The sequence below is a fragment of the Epinephelus lanceolatus genome, chromosome 24 (assembly GCF_041903045.1).
Source record: "Epinephelus lanceolatus isolate andai-2023 chromosome 24, ASM4190304v1, whole genome shotgun sequence".
In the NCBI taxonomy this organism is placed as follows: domain Eukaryota; kingdom Metazoa; phylum Chordata; class Actinopteri; order Perciformes; family Serranidae; genus Epinephelus; species Epinephelus lanceolatus.
This window is the reverse complement of record NC_135757.1, coordinates 2,927,777-2,942,542: the sequence shown is the minus strand read 5'-3', so window position 1 is coordinate 2,942,542 and position 14,766 is coordinate 2,927,777. Positions and strand designations below refer to the sequence as shown.

At 42.4% G+C, this 14,766-nt stretch overlaps 1 protein-coding gene across 2 annotated transcripts; it reads right to left on the bottom strand.

The window, feature by feature from the left end:
• Positions 1-1,505: 1,505 nt before the first annotated feature.
• Positions 1,506-11,783, bottom strand: LOC117250127 (zinc finger protein 513-like). Of its 2 annotated transcripts, none has more exons than XM_033616141.2 (7): positions 11,640-11,783; positions 11,087-11,335; positions 7,334-7,456; positions 6,630-6,764; positions 5,863-6,363; positions 4,992-5,185; positions 1,506-3,002 (listed from the first exon to the last, which is right to left on the bottom strand). In XM_033616141.2, exons 2-7 carry the CDS (start codon positions 11,124-11,126, stop codon positions 2,415-2,417), a joined length of 1,581 nt encoding a protein of 526 aa, XP_033472032.2. In that variant the 5' UTR covers positions 11,127-11,335; positions 11,640-11,783; the 3' UTR covers positions 1,506-2,414. The 2 variants fall into 2 exon arrangements, with proteins under 2 accessions (XP_033472032.2, XP_033472031.2); XM_033616140.2 differs by having other exon boundaries at positions 11,610-11,774.
• Between the last annotated feature and the right edge of the window lie 2,983 nt (positions 11,784-14,766).

The window sequence follows — 14,766 nt, the reverse complement described above, 5'->3', positions numbered from 1 at the left end:
TTAAATTTAAACCAAAGAATTTAAGTTTCAGAAATGAAAAAAAAAGTACATTCAGACTGCTCAAATTCAATTGAGCTTAAAAAAAAAAATTTCATTTCAGAATTTAAAAAATTAGAACAGAAAAGTAGATTGAGGTTGCTCAAAATTTCATCGGACAAATTCAAATCTTAAAATTTAGGTTTCAGAATTTTTTTAAAAAGTTGATTCTGACTGCTCAGTTTCGATAATTTAAAAAAAAATAGAAAAGATGAAAAAGAAAAAAGATTCAGATTACTCAAATTCCATTGAGCTTCATTTAGGCTGCTCAAAAAAAAAAAGAAGAGGTTATTCAAATTTCATCAGACAAATTCAAATCTTAAAATGTAGGTTTCAGAATTTGTTTTTAAAAAAAGTCGATTCCGACTGCTCAGTTTCGATTAGTTTTTTTTTTAAATAGAAAAAGACGAAAAAGAAAAAAGATTCAGATTGCTCAAAAAAATGGTCAAATTCACATCCAAAAATTTCAGAATTCAAAAAATGAAAATAAAAATAAATAAAGTAGATTGAGGTTGCTCAAATTTAGACCCCCAAAATTAATGAAAACAAAACAAAACAAACAAAAAAACCAACAAAAAACAGAATTTTAAAATCTGAATATTCAAGTTGAAAATTCCAATAGAACATCAGTCAATTTTGATTGTGCGAAACATTAAGGCTTGATTGCCAAACCTGTCTTGGAATATTTTCAACTTGAATTTTTAGACCTGAATCTATATTTATTTTCCATTTTACTTTGTTTTAAATTAAGAGACGTTCATTTCTGGATATGAATTTGTAAACATTGAAAATAAATAAAATTCAGCTTTTGAAATGGCAAATCGAGAAATGTCATATTTTAGTTTTAAAAGATGAAATCACCACAAATAAATTGAGACGCATGGTTTTGAGGTAAAATACTTCAACGCTATACTTCAATATTCAGTGGCTGTTCAAATTCAAATATTCACGTCTCCTATTTGCTTCCATACAGGCTCCTTTTCTTGTGATAACTGGTTAATTCATCACATTCTATGCCTGCGAATATAAATAAAAAGTGGAACGACCTCCTGTTATCTCCAGAAAACAGTAATTAAGTTGTGATATTGAAAGCTTGATGAATTTAGTTTTCACATTTAGATTTCAAAATGAGAGACAGCTACTTTATTTTGTAGCTTATTAAACACGCAAATGATAATTACCAGCCACTTTATTGGGGACACCATGCTGGTACCAGGTGGGACGCCTTTTTTAATTCTTGGTGTCATAGATTCAACGAGATTTTGGTCCATATTGACATGATGACATCACACAGTTGATCCATGATGAGAATCTCCCATTCCACCACAGGTGTAACTAATAAAGTGTCCGGTGAGTGTAAAATAGTAATTAAGACCTTTTTTTAAATTCAGAGAGGCTGATTTTCACTAAATCTGGGCTGAAACAAGCGACAGCATCGTCTGAGTTACTGAGAGAAAAGATCAGACGCATTGTCAGGATTCAAAGTCTTTAAATTCCAGGATATTTCACGCTACACATAAAAAAAAATCTGGTGCCAAGACCAACAAAATAAAGGCATGAAATTCTTGCAGAACAGCAGCATCTGTTTGATTCTGACTCGTTTGGACAGCGGGGCTCCTGAGCACCTCCATTTTACAATCTCTCATTGTCCAGCCTGAAACGTCCTTAACTAACGTCATGGTTAACTTCATTTTGAACAGGTAGGAATTATGAGTTACTAAGTCACTCGGACGTTGTTTGCCACACATACTCACACTTGTTATTAAACTAACTGACTTTCGGTTTTCAGGAGACGGAAAACGCTCTCCTGGGATCTGACGAGTCAGGTGAGGCCATGTTGGCTGGTAGGAACATTTCAAATGATATAGCTGAAGCAGCACAGGAACCCCGCTGATAAACTGAGCCCGATCATTTCCTGGATTAAATTACAAAATCAACTTAAAGCTTGTGAGATAATGATCCGCCCTGCTAGTATGAAAGAAAAACAATCCAGCCACATTTAGAAAATATAGATCATCTGTCGAGGAGAAAAATAAACGTTTGGATTCAGCAGATTCAGATCGGCTTCATGACACACAGTTAGAAAACGTCACATTCTGACAGACCAGACGTCTGTGGACTGCATTTACTGAAGGAAGGAGGGACCACACCTCCTCTGATTCAACGTGTGTGTGTGTGATGTGAGTGTGTACACACCACACACACATATTAATGCCCCATTATAAAGTCAGTGCAGCGGTGAAGTCGTTCAGTCTGTTAAAGGCACCTGAGTTTAGCTCCAACCTGAGCTGGAGGTTCACCAGTGTATACAACACACACACACACACACACACACACACACAGACTCACACAGACTCACACACACACACACACAGTATCTAAGTGTGTCCCTGACTCGGGCTCTCCTGAGTGTCTCTGCCCCAGCTGAGGCCGTTAATGGGCGCGTGTTTGTCCCAGCTGTCCGTGTTGTGCCCGTGTTTCCTCTGGTGGCGCTTGTAGTTGTCCCAGTGGCCCGTGGTGTAGTCGCACTCGGCGCAGGCGTACGGCTTCTCGCCTGTGTGCCGCAGCATGTGCCTCTTCAGGTTCATGCTCTGGTTGCAGGAGTAGCCGCAGACGCCGCAGTGGAACGGCTTGGCGCCCGAGTGGATGCGCTCATGCCGCCGCAGGTTGGCCAGGTTGCCGCAGGCGTAGCTGCATGATGGGCACTGGTAGGGCTTCTCGCCCGTGTGCACGCGTAGGTGGCGCTTGAGGTTGTCAAGGTGCGAGGAGGTGTAGGGGCAGTGCGGGCAGCGGTGGGGTTTCTCCTCGGAGTGGGTGTGGGCGTGGCGGGCCAGGTGGTTGGGGTAGTGGGACAGGAAGGGGCAGTGAGGGCAGTGGTACAGCTTGGTGCCACGCTGACCGCGCCGGGATCCCCGAGGCCCGGATTCATCTTTGGAGAGCAGGTCCAACGAGCAGCGACGACACACCTGAATATGAACACAGAGGACACGGTCAGAGGTGCTGCTGAGGACGGAGGAAACACGTCGTCCTCACTTTGACAGCAGATGACAGAAGAGTTGATAAAAATGTGCAAACACTCGTCTACGTGACGAGTTAAGGTATGAATAATTAACACAGCCTTTATTGATGTTGGAACTAACATGTGTAGCTAGCGTAGCTTAGCTAGTGTTAACATGTTATCAGACAGGATGCTGTATATTATTACCATACATTGGGAAAAAACGCCACTTTGGGAAAGTGGAAGTCTGTGGTCGTCTCATAGAGTAGTCACTATGAAAAACAAACACATTGTACAAAGTAGATGTTTGTGCCAAATTTTAAAAACTTCTCTCCAGGTCCTCTTGAGATATGGTGTTCAAGAGAATGAGACAGTCACAAGGTCACAGTGACATTTGACCACCGATTTCTAATCAGTTCAGCGTTAAGTCCAAGTGAATGTTTGTGCCAAATTTTTAAAAAGTTCCCTCAAGGTGTTCTTGAGATATCGGGTTTACAATAATGAGATAGACAAGGTCACAGTGGACTTTGACCTACGACCACCAAAATCTATTTAGTCCACAATTGATTCCAGGCGGACATTTGTGCCAAATGTTAACAGTAAGCTTGACTTTTAAGCCCCAAAATCTAATTAGCTAATTGTTGAGCCCAAGTGGACAAAGATATTCCCTCAAGGTGTTCTGAAGACATCGTTCTCCCCAGAATCAGACAGACAAGGTCACAATGACCTTGATCTGTGATCTATGGCCACAAAATCTAAGCAGTTCATAGTTAAATCCAAACAGACTTTTATGCCAAATTTTAAGAAATTGCCTCAAGGTGTTCTTGAGATATCACGTTCACGAAAATAAGACGGACACATGATCACAGTAACTTAGACTTTTAATGACCAAAATCTAATTCGCTAATTGTTGAGCCCAAGTGGACGTTTGTGCCAAATTTGAAGAAATCCCCTCACCGTGTTCTTAAGATATCGCATTCACAATAATGAGACAAATGTGAAGTCACAGTGACCGCTGACCACCTAATTCTAGTCAGGCTAGTCATCCTTGACTGAAATGAGATGTTTGTGCCAAATTCGGAGATCGTTCTCCTTAGAATGAGACAGACAAGGTCACAATGACCTTGACCTTTGATCTATGGTCACAAAAATCTGAGCAGTTCATAGTTTAGTCCAGACGGACATTCATGCCAAATTTAAGAAATTCTCTCCAGGTATTCTTGATATATCATGTTCAAGACAATGACACGTGTCCTTGAGATATCACATTTAAAAAAATGAGACAAATGTGAAGTCACAGTGACCGCTGACCACCAAATTCTAGTCAGTCTCGTCAACCTTGACTCAAAGGAGACATTTGTGCTGAATTCGGAGACATTCTCTCCAGGTGGTCTTGATATATCATGTTCAAGAGAATGAGACAGTGACATTTGAACACCAATTTCTAGTCAGTCCATCGTTGAGTCCAAGTGAATGTTCGTGCCAAATATAGAAAAATTCCCACAACGTGTTCTTGAGATATCGCTTTCACAAAAATGAGATAGACGAGGTTACAGTGACCTTTGACCACCAAATTATGGTCATCTTAGTTATCCTTGTCTCAATGGAGATGTTTGTGCCAAATTTAGAGATTGTTCTCCCCAGAATGTGACAGACAAGGTCACAATGACCTTGACCTTTGATCTATGGTCACAAAAATCTAAGCAATTCGTGCCAAATATGGAAAAATTCCCTCAACGTGTTCCTGAAATATCGCTTTCCAAAAAAAGAGATTGACGAGGTTACAGTGACCTTTGACCACCAAATTCTTATTCTTGACTCAAAGTAGACGTTTGTGCCAAATCTGAAGAAAATTCCCTCACGGTGCTCTTGCGACGACGGATTTTAATTAGCTTAAAGAAGCTGTTCATCTCCCTGTCAAATAAACTAATCAAATAAATATTGTCTGGAAGCGTACCTGTCCTCCGTCGCCCTCCACCTCCCCCTCGGCCTTGTCCCCCTCCAGGTCGGCCTCCTCCAGGGTGAGGCCACACATCCGGCAGCACAGGGGGAAGAGCAGGACGGGGAGCGGGGCGGAGGGAGAGCCGAGGCCCCCCAACGTCTGGAGGTAACCTGAGTTCTGGGACACTCGCAGGGTCAGGTCTGATACGACTGTGGGAACAAGATCAAGAGAGAACATATTCTTTCATTTGAAAGCATGAGAAAACCTCCCTCAGAAAAGAAAAGAGTCACACTGCAGTGTTTACTGATAATAAGAAACTAATCCTCCAGCTTCAGCTCAAACTTCCTCATTCTACTTCTTCTTCTATACTTGTCTTTAAATATAAAAATCCCTCCTGGTTCTCATTTCCTGCGATGCTCTGACTTCCTCACTGGCACCTTCATCAGTCTGAGTTTGACTTGTTTCTCAGGTATTCGGGATGATTATCAGCTTCACACACGTAAGAATGTTGTGAAGCAGCTGAACTCAGCAGAGCTAAGTTTCAGGGCGACAGGCACTCAACCACGGCGATCTTCTCTTCCTCATTTTTCAAACCCGTTCAGTTTCGACTCGCTGGTTCCTCTTTTCTGATCACTGCTTCCAACATTAGGATTTTCCCCTGCAGGCTAAAAATAAAAACTAGAATTACCGCCACATGGTCGAGTTCTCTCTCAGTGAAAACATGGACGCGCCACACACAGGAGATCTATACAAATGTCTCCCCTTCTGTTCTTGAGATATTACATTAAAACATGATGTCACAGTGAAGCTGACCTTTGACCTTTTGACCTTCATCATTTTATCCTGTTGACTGCTTTGTGTGATTGTTTAATGCAGGCGTTTGTACCTTCTTCACTTTCAGCTTTTTTCCGTCTCCCCCGTCGTTTCTCCTTCTCTCTCCTCTGCGGCCTCTCCTGCGTGTGCATGCGCTGGTGCCTCCGCAGGTTGCCGAGCGAGCTGCAGGCGTAGCTGCACTGGACGCAGCGGTACGGCTTCTCCCCGGTGTGGGTGCGGGCGTGGCGCTGCAGGTTGACGAGCTGCGCCGAGGCGTAGGGGCAGACGGGGCAGTGGTACGGCTTCTGGCCGTCGTGGGTCCTCATGTGGCGCTTCAGGTGGTTCGAGTAGCGCGAGGTGAAGGCGCACAGCGAGCAGGAGTACAGTTTGGGAGGGGCGTCGGTGGCTCTGCCTGTCTTGCCTGCGCCTCTCCTCTTCCTGTCTGAGTCGCCACCGATGGTTCTGTCGGCCTCGATCGAGCCCTCCGCCTGAGAGGAGTCGATCGAGGCTTCCTGCTGGAGACCTTCCTCACAGGTGAGACAGTAAAGCTCCGCCCCCAGGTCCAAGCCCACACCTGGAACAAAGTAAATCACATTTATGGGTGTCATTACTTATAATAACCCACCAATGTTCAAACCCTGACAACTTTGAATCTATGCCATGTCACCCAACTCTCCAAGCTTTGTCTGTGACGTTTTTTTGCCTAAAATTACGAGTTAAATCTCAAAATATTTCCATTTTATTTTCGTAGATTATGACTTTATTCTCATGGATTTATGAGCGAGGACTCTAGTCTGAGGACTCTAGAGAGAAACAGAGTGAGACGGGCACAACGTTTACCGAGATCTAAACCTGCCCCCAGCGGCGTGTCTCCCAGCAGCTGACCGCACCCTTTACAGGAGAGGAAAGCTGGGAAGGTGGAGTCCGTTGGTGCGGAGGGGTCGTCCTCCACGCTCAGAGAGAACACCGTCATACCTGAGGAAGAACAGAAATCAGTCACATGTGGAGATAAGAGGTGCTCAGACTGCAGCTGTTACTCTCCATTAAAACACGACCCCTGCTTTCCCGTCCCGTGTTACACTGAGGCCGACAGACATGTGGAAGGCACACACGTTTAATAACAGCCCTTGCAGAGCAGGTCTGACAGAGGCCCGGGGGAGGACACGTCCTGTTTGCTCCTCTTTATTTGCTTCTTAACAAGACCAGTCAGGTTTGGCAGGACTCTACAGTTTGGTTACACCTTTGATTTAAGTCACTAACACTGCGCTCACATGGAGTCAGACAAAACAACTAAGCAACCAATGAAATCTTGCTGACTAAGAGTAGCACCCAGCGCCCGATGTCATGTCCTCAAGGCGTATGTCCTGCCCCCAGAGGAACATTTAATTGAATGATTATATTGAAGTCAGGTGTTGGTGGTCTTAAGTCTTACAGCTGGACTGAAAGGTTTCTTGTCAAAATTTTCCAGTATTTGTTACCTACTCCTTAACATACTACATGATGCGATATGTGTGTGTGTGTGTGTGTGTGTGTGTGTCACTGACCCGACTCTCTGTCCAGCCCCATGATCTCAGAGTCTCCAAACTCCAGCTCTCCGCTCAGCAGGAAGTCGCTCTCCAGAACCAGGCAGCCCGGCTCGCACACCACCGCCCCGTCCTCCGAGTCCACTGAGCACAGACATGAACACGGATTAAGGCCCAATCCCAATACCCCCCTTGCCCACTCCCCCTTGGCCCTCAAAATGAAGCAACGAGGGGTAGGGGTTGAAATCTTTCCCTAGGAATTGGGACACCACTCACTACGTCAATGCGTAACTATTTTAAACAGGAAGCTCCGAGCCATCTACATTTCCAACCGGCATCTACAATGGAGTCTCCGGTTGAGTTCATCCTACCGATCACGTTTGCCGCATTCAAAATGCTTCGTTTGACAAACGACAGACGATGAAATGATACGTACGATAAGGGACTTCTGCTAGCTAGCTACGCAGCTAACCAGCTGACATTATGAGGCAGCATAGTTATACTAGCTGGCGTGTTATCTTAATGTGAAAACTCCGACAATATTGCAGAACAGGGCAGATGACAGACGTCAGATAGTGCGAGCTAGCTAGCTAGCTAACAAGCAACCTGACGACGATAACGTTAGCTACGTATGAACTTTTTTCCCTGTCTCTTGCTTGGTGGTAGCCATGGCGACGTCTACCCCTCGCTGGCAAGTCAGCATCTGAAATCCCTCGCTCCGAAGGGCTAGTTTCATACCCACTACCCCTCGTTATGCCCCCTACCCCTACACGCAAAAAGGAATTGGGACACCCCTAACCCTCATGGGAACGTGCAAATCTAGGGGTAGGGCCAAGGGGGGTATCGGGACGGGCCTAAACACACTCCCACACACTTCATCAGAGCAGTAAGTCTGGTTCAAACTGTACATATAAGCATCAACTACTATGACCTTTTGTTTGGCTGTGACGAAAAGTTAAACATCCTGGACAGAAGTGAAGAGAAGAAGACGGACACGAGAGTAGAGGAGGCGGAGGAGGAAGCCAGAGAGCAGAGTGAGGAGAAGAGGAGAGGACGACGAGCAGAGGAAATCAGTGAGGATGAGATAAGTGCAGAGGAGGAAGAGTTGGAGGCTGAGAGAGTCAGGAAAAGGAAGAGCGATGAAAGGGAGACAACACAGCCCTGACGATCTGTAATGACTTTTCCCCAGTCCTTTATTTTCAAGTGGAGCATGAAGAGTCCCTAAAGGCAAAAGCTGAGTGACACCTGCTTTGTGCAGAGCCAGGTGATTTTTGGGAAGGGCTGTAGTGACACACTCTGAAGACAAAGCAGAGATAAAAACTGATGTGAGAGCGCACATGTTAGAAAAAAAAAGGAAGGGAATGACAGAGAGAGAGAAGTCAAACAGGAAGCGATGGAAGAAAGAGAGGAAGAGGAGTGGAGGGAGGTCAGGCAGGGGCCTGCGAAGAGGAAGTGGAGACAGGAGGCTGAGAGGAGGAAGAGAGGAAGTCCAGCTGAGCCAAAACATTCAGGATGAGATAACACACAAACACATCCACTCAAAGGAAGACACGTCTCTCACAGTGCTCCTCTCTCAGAGGCCACAGCAGCTTCTTTACGCAGAAGGCGGCTGATCTTGTTTAGCTGCTAACTGCTACTAGCTACTTTTTAAATCTCCTGCAACATATCGGGGTGCCCCTTATCCCGTCCTGCCGACTCTCCCGTTCATACAGACATTGATTTGGCGCTGTGACTCGTCTGACTCCTGTGTTGTGTCCAAGACTGTTTCCCCTGACCCAGACCCTGAGCCCTTAAGGTGCGGACACACCAAACCGACATCAAAGAACTAGCAGCGACGAAAGCCAGCTGTTGCGTCGTCTACGTCGCCCTGTGTCAGTTGCATTTGAACACACTACACGGACTACATCCGACGGCCAAGCAGCACGTACGTTCTGCGCCTGCGTGAGAGAGAGCGGAGTGAGAGAGTGGTACATCCTGTCAGCCGAGGGGTTTCCTATCTGTGCGGCCGAGCACCGCAGCACCTCCACGGACTATTACATCCAGACGGTCCCGGTGTTTCCTCCGCAGGCTCCACTTCACTCAGCTGCCCGATAAACCCGCTGCTTCTTCCCACTTTAACCTGAATAACAAACCAGGGCTCGGTGCTCCGGTTGGATCCAAACGGAGAGCCGGGGCTAGCTCAGAGACTAGCGGAGGCTAACTGGCTGTGCTTCCCTCCGGTCATGCTGCGGCTAACGCTCCGCTAGCCTCCCAGCTAGCTCCAGTTTGTTATTCAGGTTAAAGTGTGAAGAAGCAGCGGGTCTGTGGGGCAGCTGAGTGAAGTGGAGCCTGAGGAGGAAGCACCGGTTAGCCCCGGTTTCACTACAGGCAGATTCACTCGCTACAGGGGCGAGGAAATAAAACCTGAACAGCCAATCAGAGTGATCTCTCTCACCGACAAGCTCTGCCACCGATTCAACATGCTCAATCGGCCGAAAAGCCGCCGACGCCGAAGTGCTGATGGTGTGGGACACACCGCAAAAACTAGGCCGAGAAACGCTCACCGACGGTCTGACTTTGATCGACGGCCCAACGTCTGCTTGGTGTGTCATTGCCTTAACGCTGTTTTCACACCGCCGCACCTTAACTTGCCGCAGACGACAATTTCAATGCAGGTCTTGTTGCGAATCTTCGGTCTGAGCTGGGCTTTATAATGTTTACAATGAATATGCTCTGTTCTGTCAACACTGGATTGTGTTGCTAACATGCTAACTGGCTAGCGAGACCGTCTCCCTGCTTCCGTTTTTGAATGACGATTACAGATGACCGCCGCAGACTGTACCTCAGGGTTCCAACAAATTTTCATGGACAGAATTTCAAACGTTTTCCGTCACTTTTCAAGGACCAATACAGAACAAAATTTCTTGCCGAACTTCTCTAGCTAGCTGCTGTACACGTAGAGACAGAACGCGGGGAGCGAATGAAGAAACGTACGCGACGGTGAACAAAACGCTGTCAAACATCGACACATATTAGAGATACTCTACGTCAACAGCTAATTCACATATTAGCCTATCTATGGAAGATTACAGCAGTAATTTTATAACACGCAACAAAATTCCAAAACTTTTTCAAGGCCTAGAAAGGGCGACTGTGATATTCCATAACTTTCCCAAATGTTTCGTAACCGTGGGAATTCTGCTATTTGCTGGTTGGCTGTTAGCTGCAGTCTTTGCAGTGCGTTCAAGTGCAACTTTTTGGCCAAGACACAGCAACATGAGGCGACATGACAGCGGGCTTTCGTTGCTGCTCATTCCCTGACGTCAGGTTGGTGTGTCCGGGCCTTAAAGGGGGGTACAGACAGTGAGGAAGGGATCAGTCCTGCAGTGTCAATATGTTAAACCAGCTAGGTGACGTTTAATACAGAGCTTGTGTTTGCTCGCAGGATCCTGTGATCCTCTGCTGACTTTAAAGATGTGTATCTCCACAATAGCTGGGCTGATTTCAACCATTCAAACTGCATTTGAGACGTTCATGTCCGTGACATTTTTCACAGCTGAACTGAGAAGACAACTTTTAGTAATCTCTGACAATGTTGGTTTGTATTAAAAGTCAACACGAGGCTAGACATGGACCCTGGGAGCACACACACCTTCCTTTACTTTACCTTGGCTGCTCTTGAAATAAATATGTATATGAAAGTTTTCCTTGGACACAGACCAACACAGAGCCACTTCCTTAAAGTGTGCTCCAGAGACGGACTCCAGCAGCTGGAGGACAGCACCGTACACTCACGTTTCACCGGCTGGGGGTTGGATTGTTTCCTCCGCGGCATCTTCGCCTCTCGTCGCCCGGGATCCTGCTCTGCTTGTGGGGCGACACCGCTCACACGGCGGGCTCAAGTCCGTCCGTCGGTCCGTCTGTCCGTCCGTCCGCCAGCCAGGCAGCCAGCTAACTGCATGTCATCATCATCATCGCCTCCTTCCTCTTCCTCTTCCTCCGAAGGACAGTAGCAGCGGCGGTGTCATCGCTACCAGCTACTGCCTGAAACGGAGCGACGGCAGCACTTTAAAACCCGCTTAACCTTCATTTAAATTAATTAAATCACAAACTAAATCTCATCCTCGAGGCAGCGTCATGCTAAATAACATCAAACACACGCCTGTCACTTTAAACTAAACCCCGTGAGTCATTATTTGTTATTGTTCCGCAGTAAATAGACGCAGCCATCTTGTTAGCCACCTAGCTAGGTCACCTACTCAACTTCAACATTCACGATTTAATCGATAAAACTACAAATTCTGAATTAAAAACACACCTGTAAATATCGCGCCGCTGTTGAACACACCTGTGATGACGTCCCCACACACACTGCCGTCCACAAAACGTCGCTAACTGCTTCAAAAACGAGTCTTTTGTTGCCAAACGCGTCGCTGACAGAGGTACGCCGGGTCCGGGCTCCGTGTGACGTCAGGGGCAGGCGCAGAGGATTGTGGGAGTCGTAGTCCTTATATGACGTCTCATCAATAACAACACACGTCCTGTTTATTTATTATTTATATAAACTGCTTCATTATCTTATTTTTTATGTCTTTATTTAATAAATAGAAATAAAAAACAAATTAATGAATACAAAAAATAAATTACTAAATTTAAATTATGAAATAAAAATCATTAGAAATTATTGTATGCTAGTAGAACTAAGTACATACACCCAAGTGGTCTACCAAGTACAATTTTGAGGCACCTTATATAGTACTTGAATAAGAAGTATTTAGTTCCTTTTCATTAAGAAAAAGTACTGTTAACACACTGTAAAAAAATAAATAAATAAATAGAAATAAAAAAAACTCTCTTAAAAGTCCAGCATTAAAAATGTTATTTAAGAAAAAATATGATAACACACTGTAAAAATGAAATAAAATAACATAAAAACAAATAAAATAAATAAAAGGAATCCTGCATCAAAAATGTTACTTAAGAAAAATAAATAAGTATGATCAGGAAAATGTACTTAAAGTATGAAAAGTAAAATTACCCAATGCAGAAAAGTGTAAATAATAATAATAATAATAATAATAAAGGAAATAGGAAAATAACAAAAAAAAAAAATCAAAATTCTAAAAAAAAGAAAAAAGAAAAGAAAATGTGTTTAATGTTTATCAGAATAGTTGCCAATTAATGTTTTGTCAATCAGATTAATTGACTAATCATTTCATCTGCTTGTATAAACTGTTTGTTTGCAGCAAAACATCAGATTTGATAAACTCTACTTATGTTCTTTTATGTAAAAATCTTCATTTCTAAATCAACCAGTAGCGTAAGCTAGCAGATAAATGTACAGCAGTAAAAAATAAAAATAAAATACAATATGTCTCTCTGAAATGTGGAGTGGAGTAACAGTATAAAGTAGCATGAAAAGAAAATCTGGCTCGTAGTCCGTTCATCGGGTCTCATCAGGAACCACACATGTCCCATATTTATTTTATTTATATAACTTGCTCCAGGAAAAATGCCTTTTTTGCAATTCTAATAATATAATCTTTTATTTTCTATCTCTTTTTATATAACGTAAAACATATATACATTTCATGTATTACTAAAACATATTTAATAAAAAATATTAAAAATATTGTATAACAGTAGAACTGAGTATGTTTACCCAAGTACTCTACTAAGTATAATTTTGAGGTACTTTCCTTGAGTACTTATTTTTTGCTACTTTATATAAAATACTCTAAAATTAAAGTCCTGCACTGAAAAGTATACTCAGGAGAATGTTCTTAAAGTCTGAAAAGTAAAAGTGCCCAATACAGGAAATGTTTATCAGAATAGTTTTCTGTCAATAATCTCATTGATTTATTAATTTTAGGTAGTTTAATTTATAACAAAACATCAGATTTTATGAACTTGCCTTATGTTTTTATGCAAAACTTTATTTGTAAAATAACTAAGAACTTAAACTTGCTTAAAATGGCATGAAAAGAAAATATTCAAAGTAAAAGTACCTCAAATTTGTACTTCTGTTCAGTACTTGAATAAGTGTACATATGAACACTGTGAATACTTTACTTGTGTATTTTTTCCACATTATAATAATAACTTGGCCATGTACCTTTTTTCTGTTGTCACATGTTCCAATAAAGTTTGAAGGAAAAAAAAAAAAGAAGTAGTTTTGTGGCCATTGAGATGCTCCCTATAAAGTAATGTTTTTGTTTGTTTGGTTAGTTATAAAAATCTCCACATTATTCATTAAAGCATTAAATATGATAGTATAGGTAAATATCATAAAACAAAATAGAATTATAATATCATAATACAAGAATAATATGAAAACGGGTCATATTTGAATGATATAAAAATAACAAAAATGTATTATAATAGTACAAAAACTTAAAAAAAAAACAGTTGTAAACATTTAGAAACTAACACAAGTATTGTTATTAATAATAACTCAACTCTATTAGTGTAGGGGTATTCAGAGAAATAACATACACAAAACTACAATCTGTATGGTGCCTTTTAAGTTTGTTTATTGTAATTAAATTCAATAATAAATATAAACAAATAGTGATGATCAGACAGTGAAGTTTACATTAACTAGAAACACATCAGTCAGCTATACATGTATCAGTCACATCTATTTCAGAACCAAAATTATGTTGCTTAGTGTATCTGTTTGATTTCTAGGACTTTACAGATATGTGAAGTTATAATGATATTTTAAATGATATTTGTTCTTGCAGTTTAATCAGTATTTACATTTGCAAAATGCTAACATCTACATCAGATAGGTCTGGGTTAATGTACCACAATACCACAAGGCTCTATCCTGGGTCTTCTACTTTTCTCTATATGTTACCACTTGGGGTTGCATCCAAGATTCCAAAAAAATCCAACAGAACGAAACACTCTGACAATATTTAGGGTTTAATCACACGTCCACCATGGCCTCAAACCTATATGTCACTGTTAGCTGTGACCTCAAATCTGTGGTCTTTTGGTGCTACGTTAACAAATTAAAACTTTATTTATTTAGCACCTTTAACAGACAAAATTGGAAAAGATACAGATCGGACAATTTTTATGGCGTAACACAAGGCTCTGTCCTGGGTCCCCTACTTTTCTCTGTATGTTACCATGAGTGGTTGCATCCAACATCCCCAAAAGCCCCTTGTGGTGCTATATAAACAAATTTAAACTTTATCTATTCAGCACCTTTCAAACACAAAATTGGAAAAAAAGACCAGACATTTGATATGGTGGACCACAAGGCTCTATCCTGGGTCCACTACTTTTCTCTATATGTCACCACTCAGGATTGCATCGTACATCCCAAAAATCCAACAGAACAAAACACTTTGAGGATATTAAATTTAGTTAGTTGACTGAGACCTCAAACCCATGGCCTTTTGGTGCTACATAAACAAACTTAAACTTTATTTATTTAGCAAACAATTTAGAAAAATTATAGA

Excerpts from the sequence above, each read along its gene's own strand:
- LOC117250127 (XM_033616141.2), bottom strand. The coding sequence starts at position 11,126 with ATGCCGCGGAGGAAACAATCCAACCCCCAGCCGGTGAAAC. Across the intron at positions 7,457-11,086 it reads CAACCCCCAGCCGGTGAAAC|TGGACTCGGAGGACGGGGCG; the intron begins GTGAGTGTACGG and ends GTCTGTGCTCAG. Across the intron at positions 6,364-6,629 it reads GGGGGCAGGTTTAGATCTCG|GTGTGGGCTTGGACCTGGGG; the intron begins GTAAACGTTGTG and ends ACTTTGTTCCAG.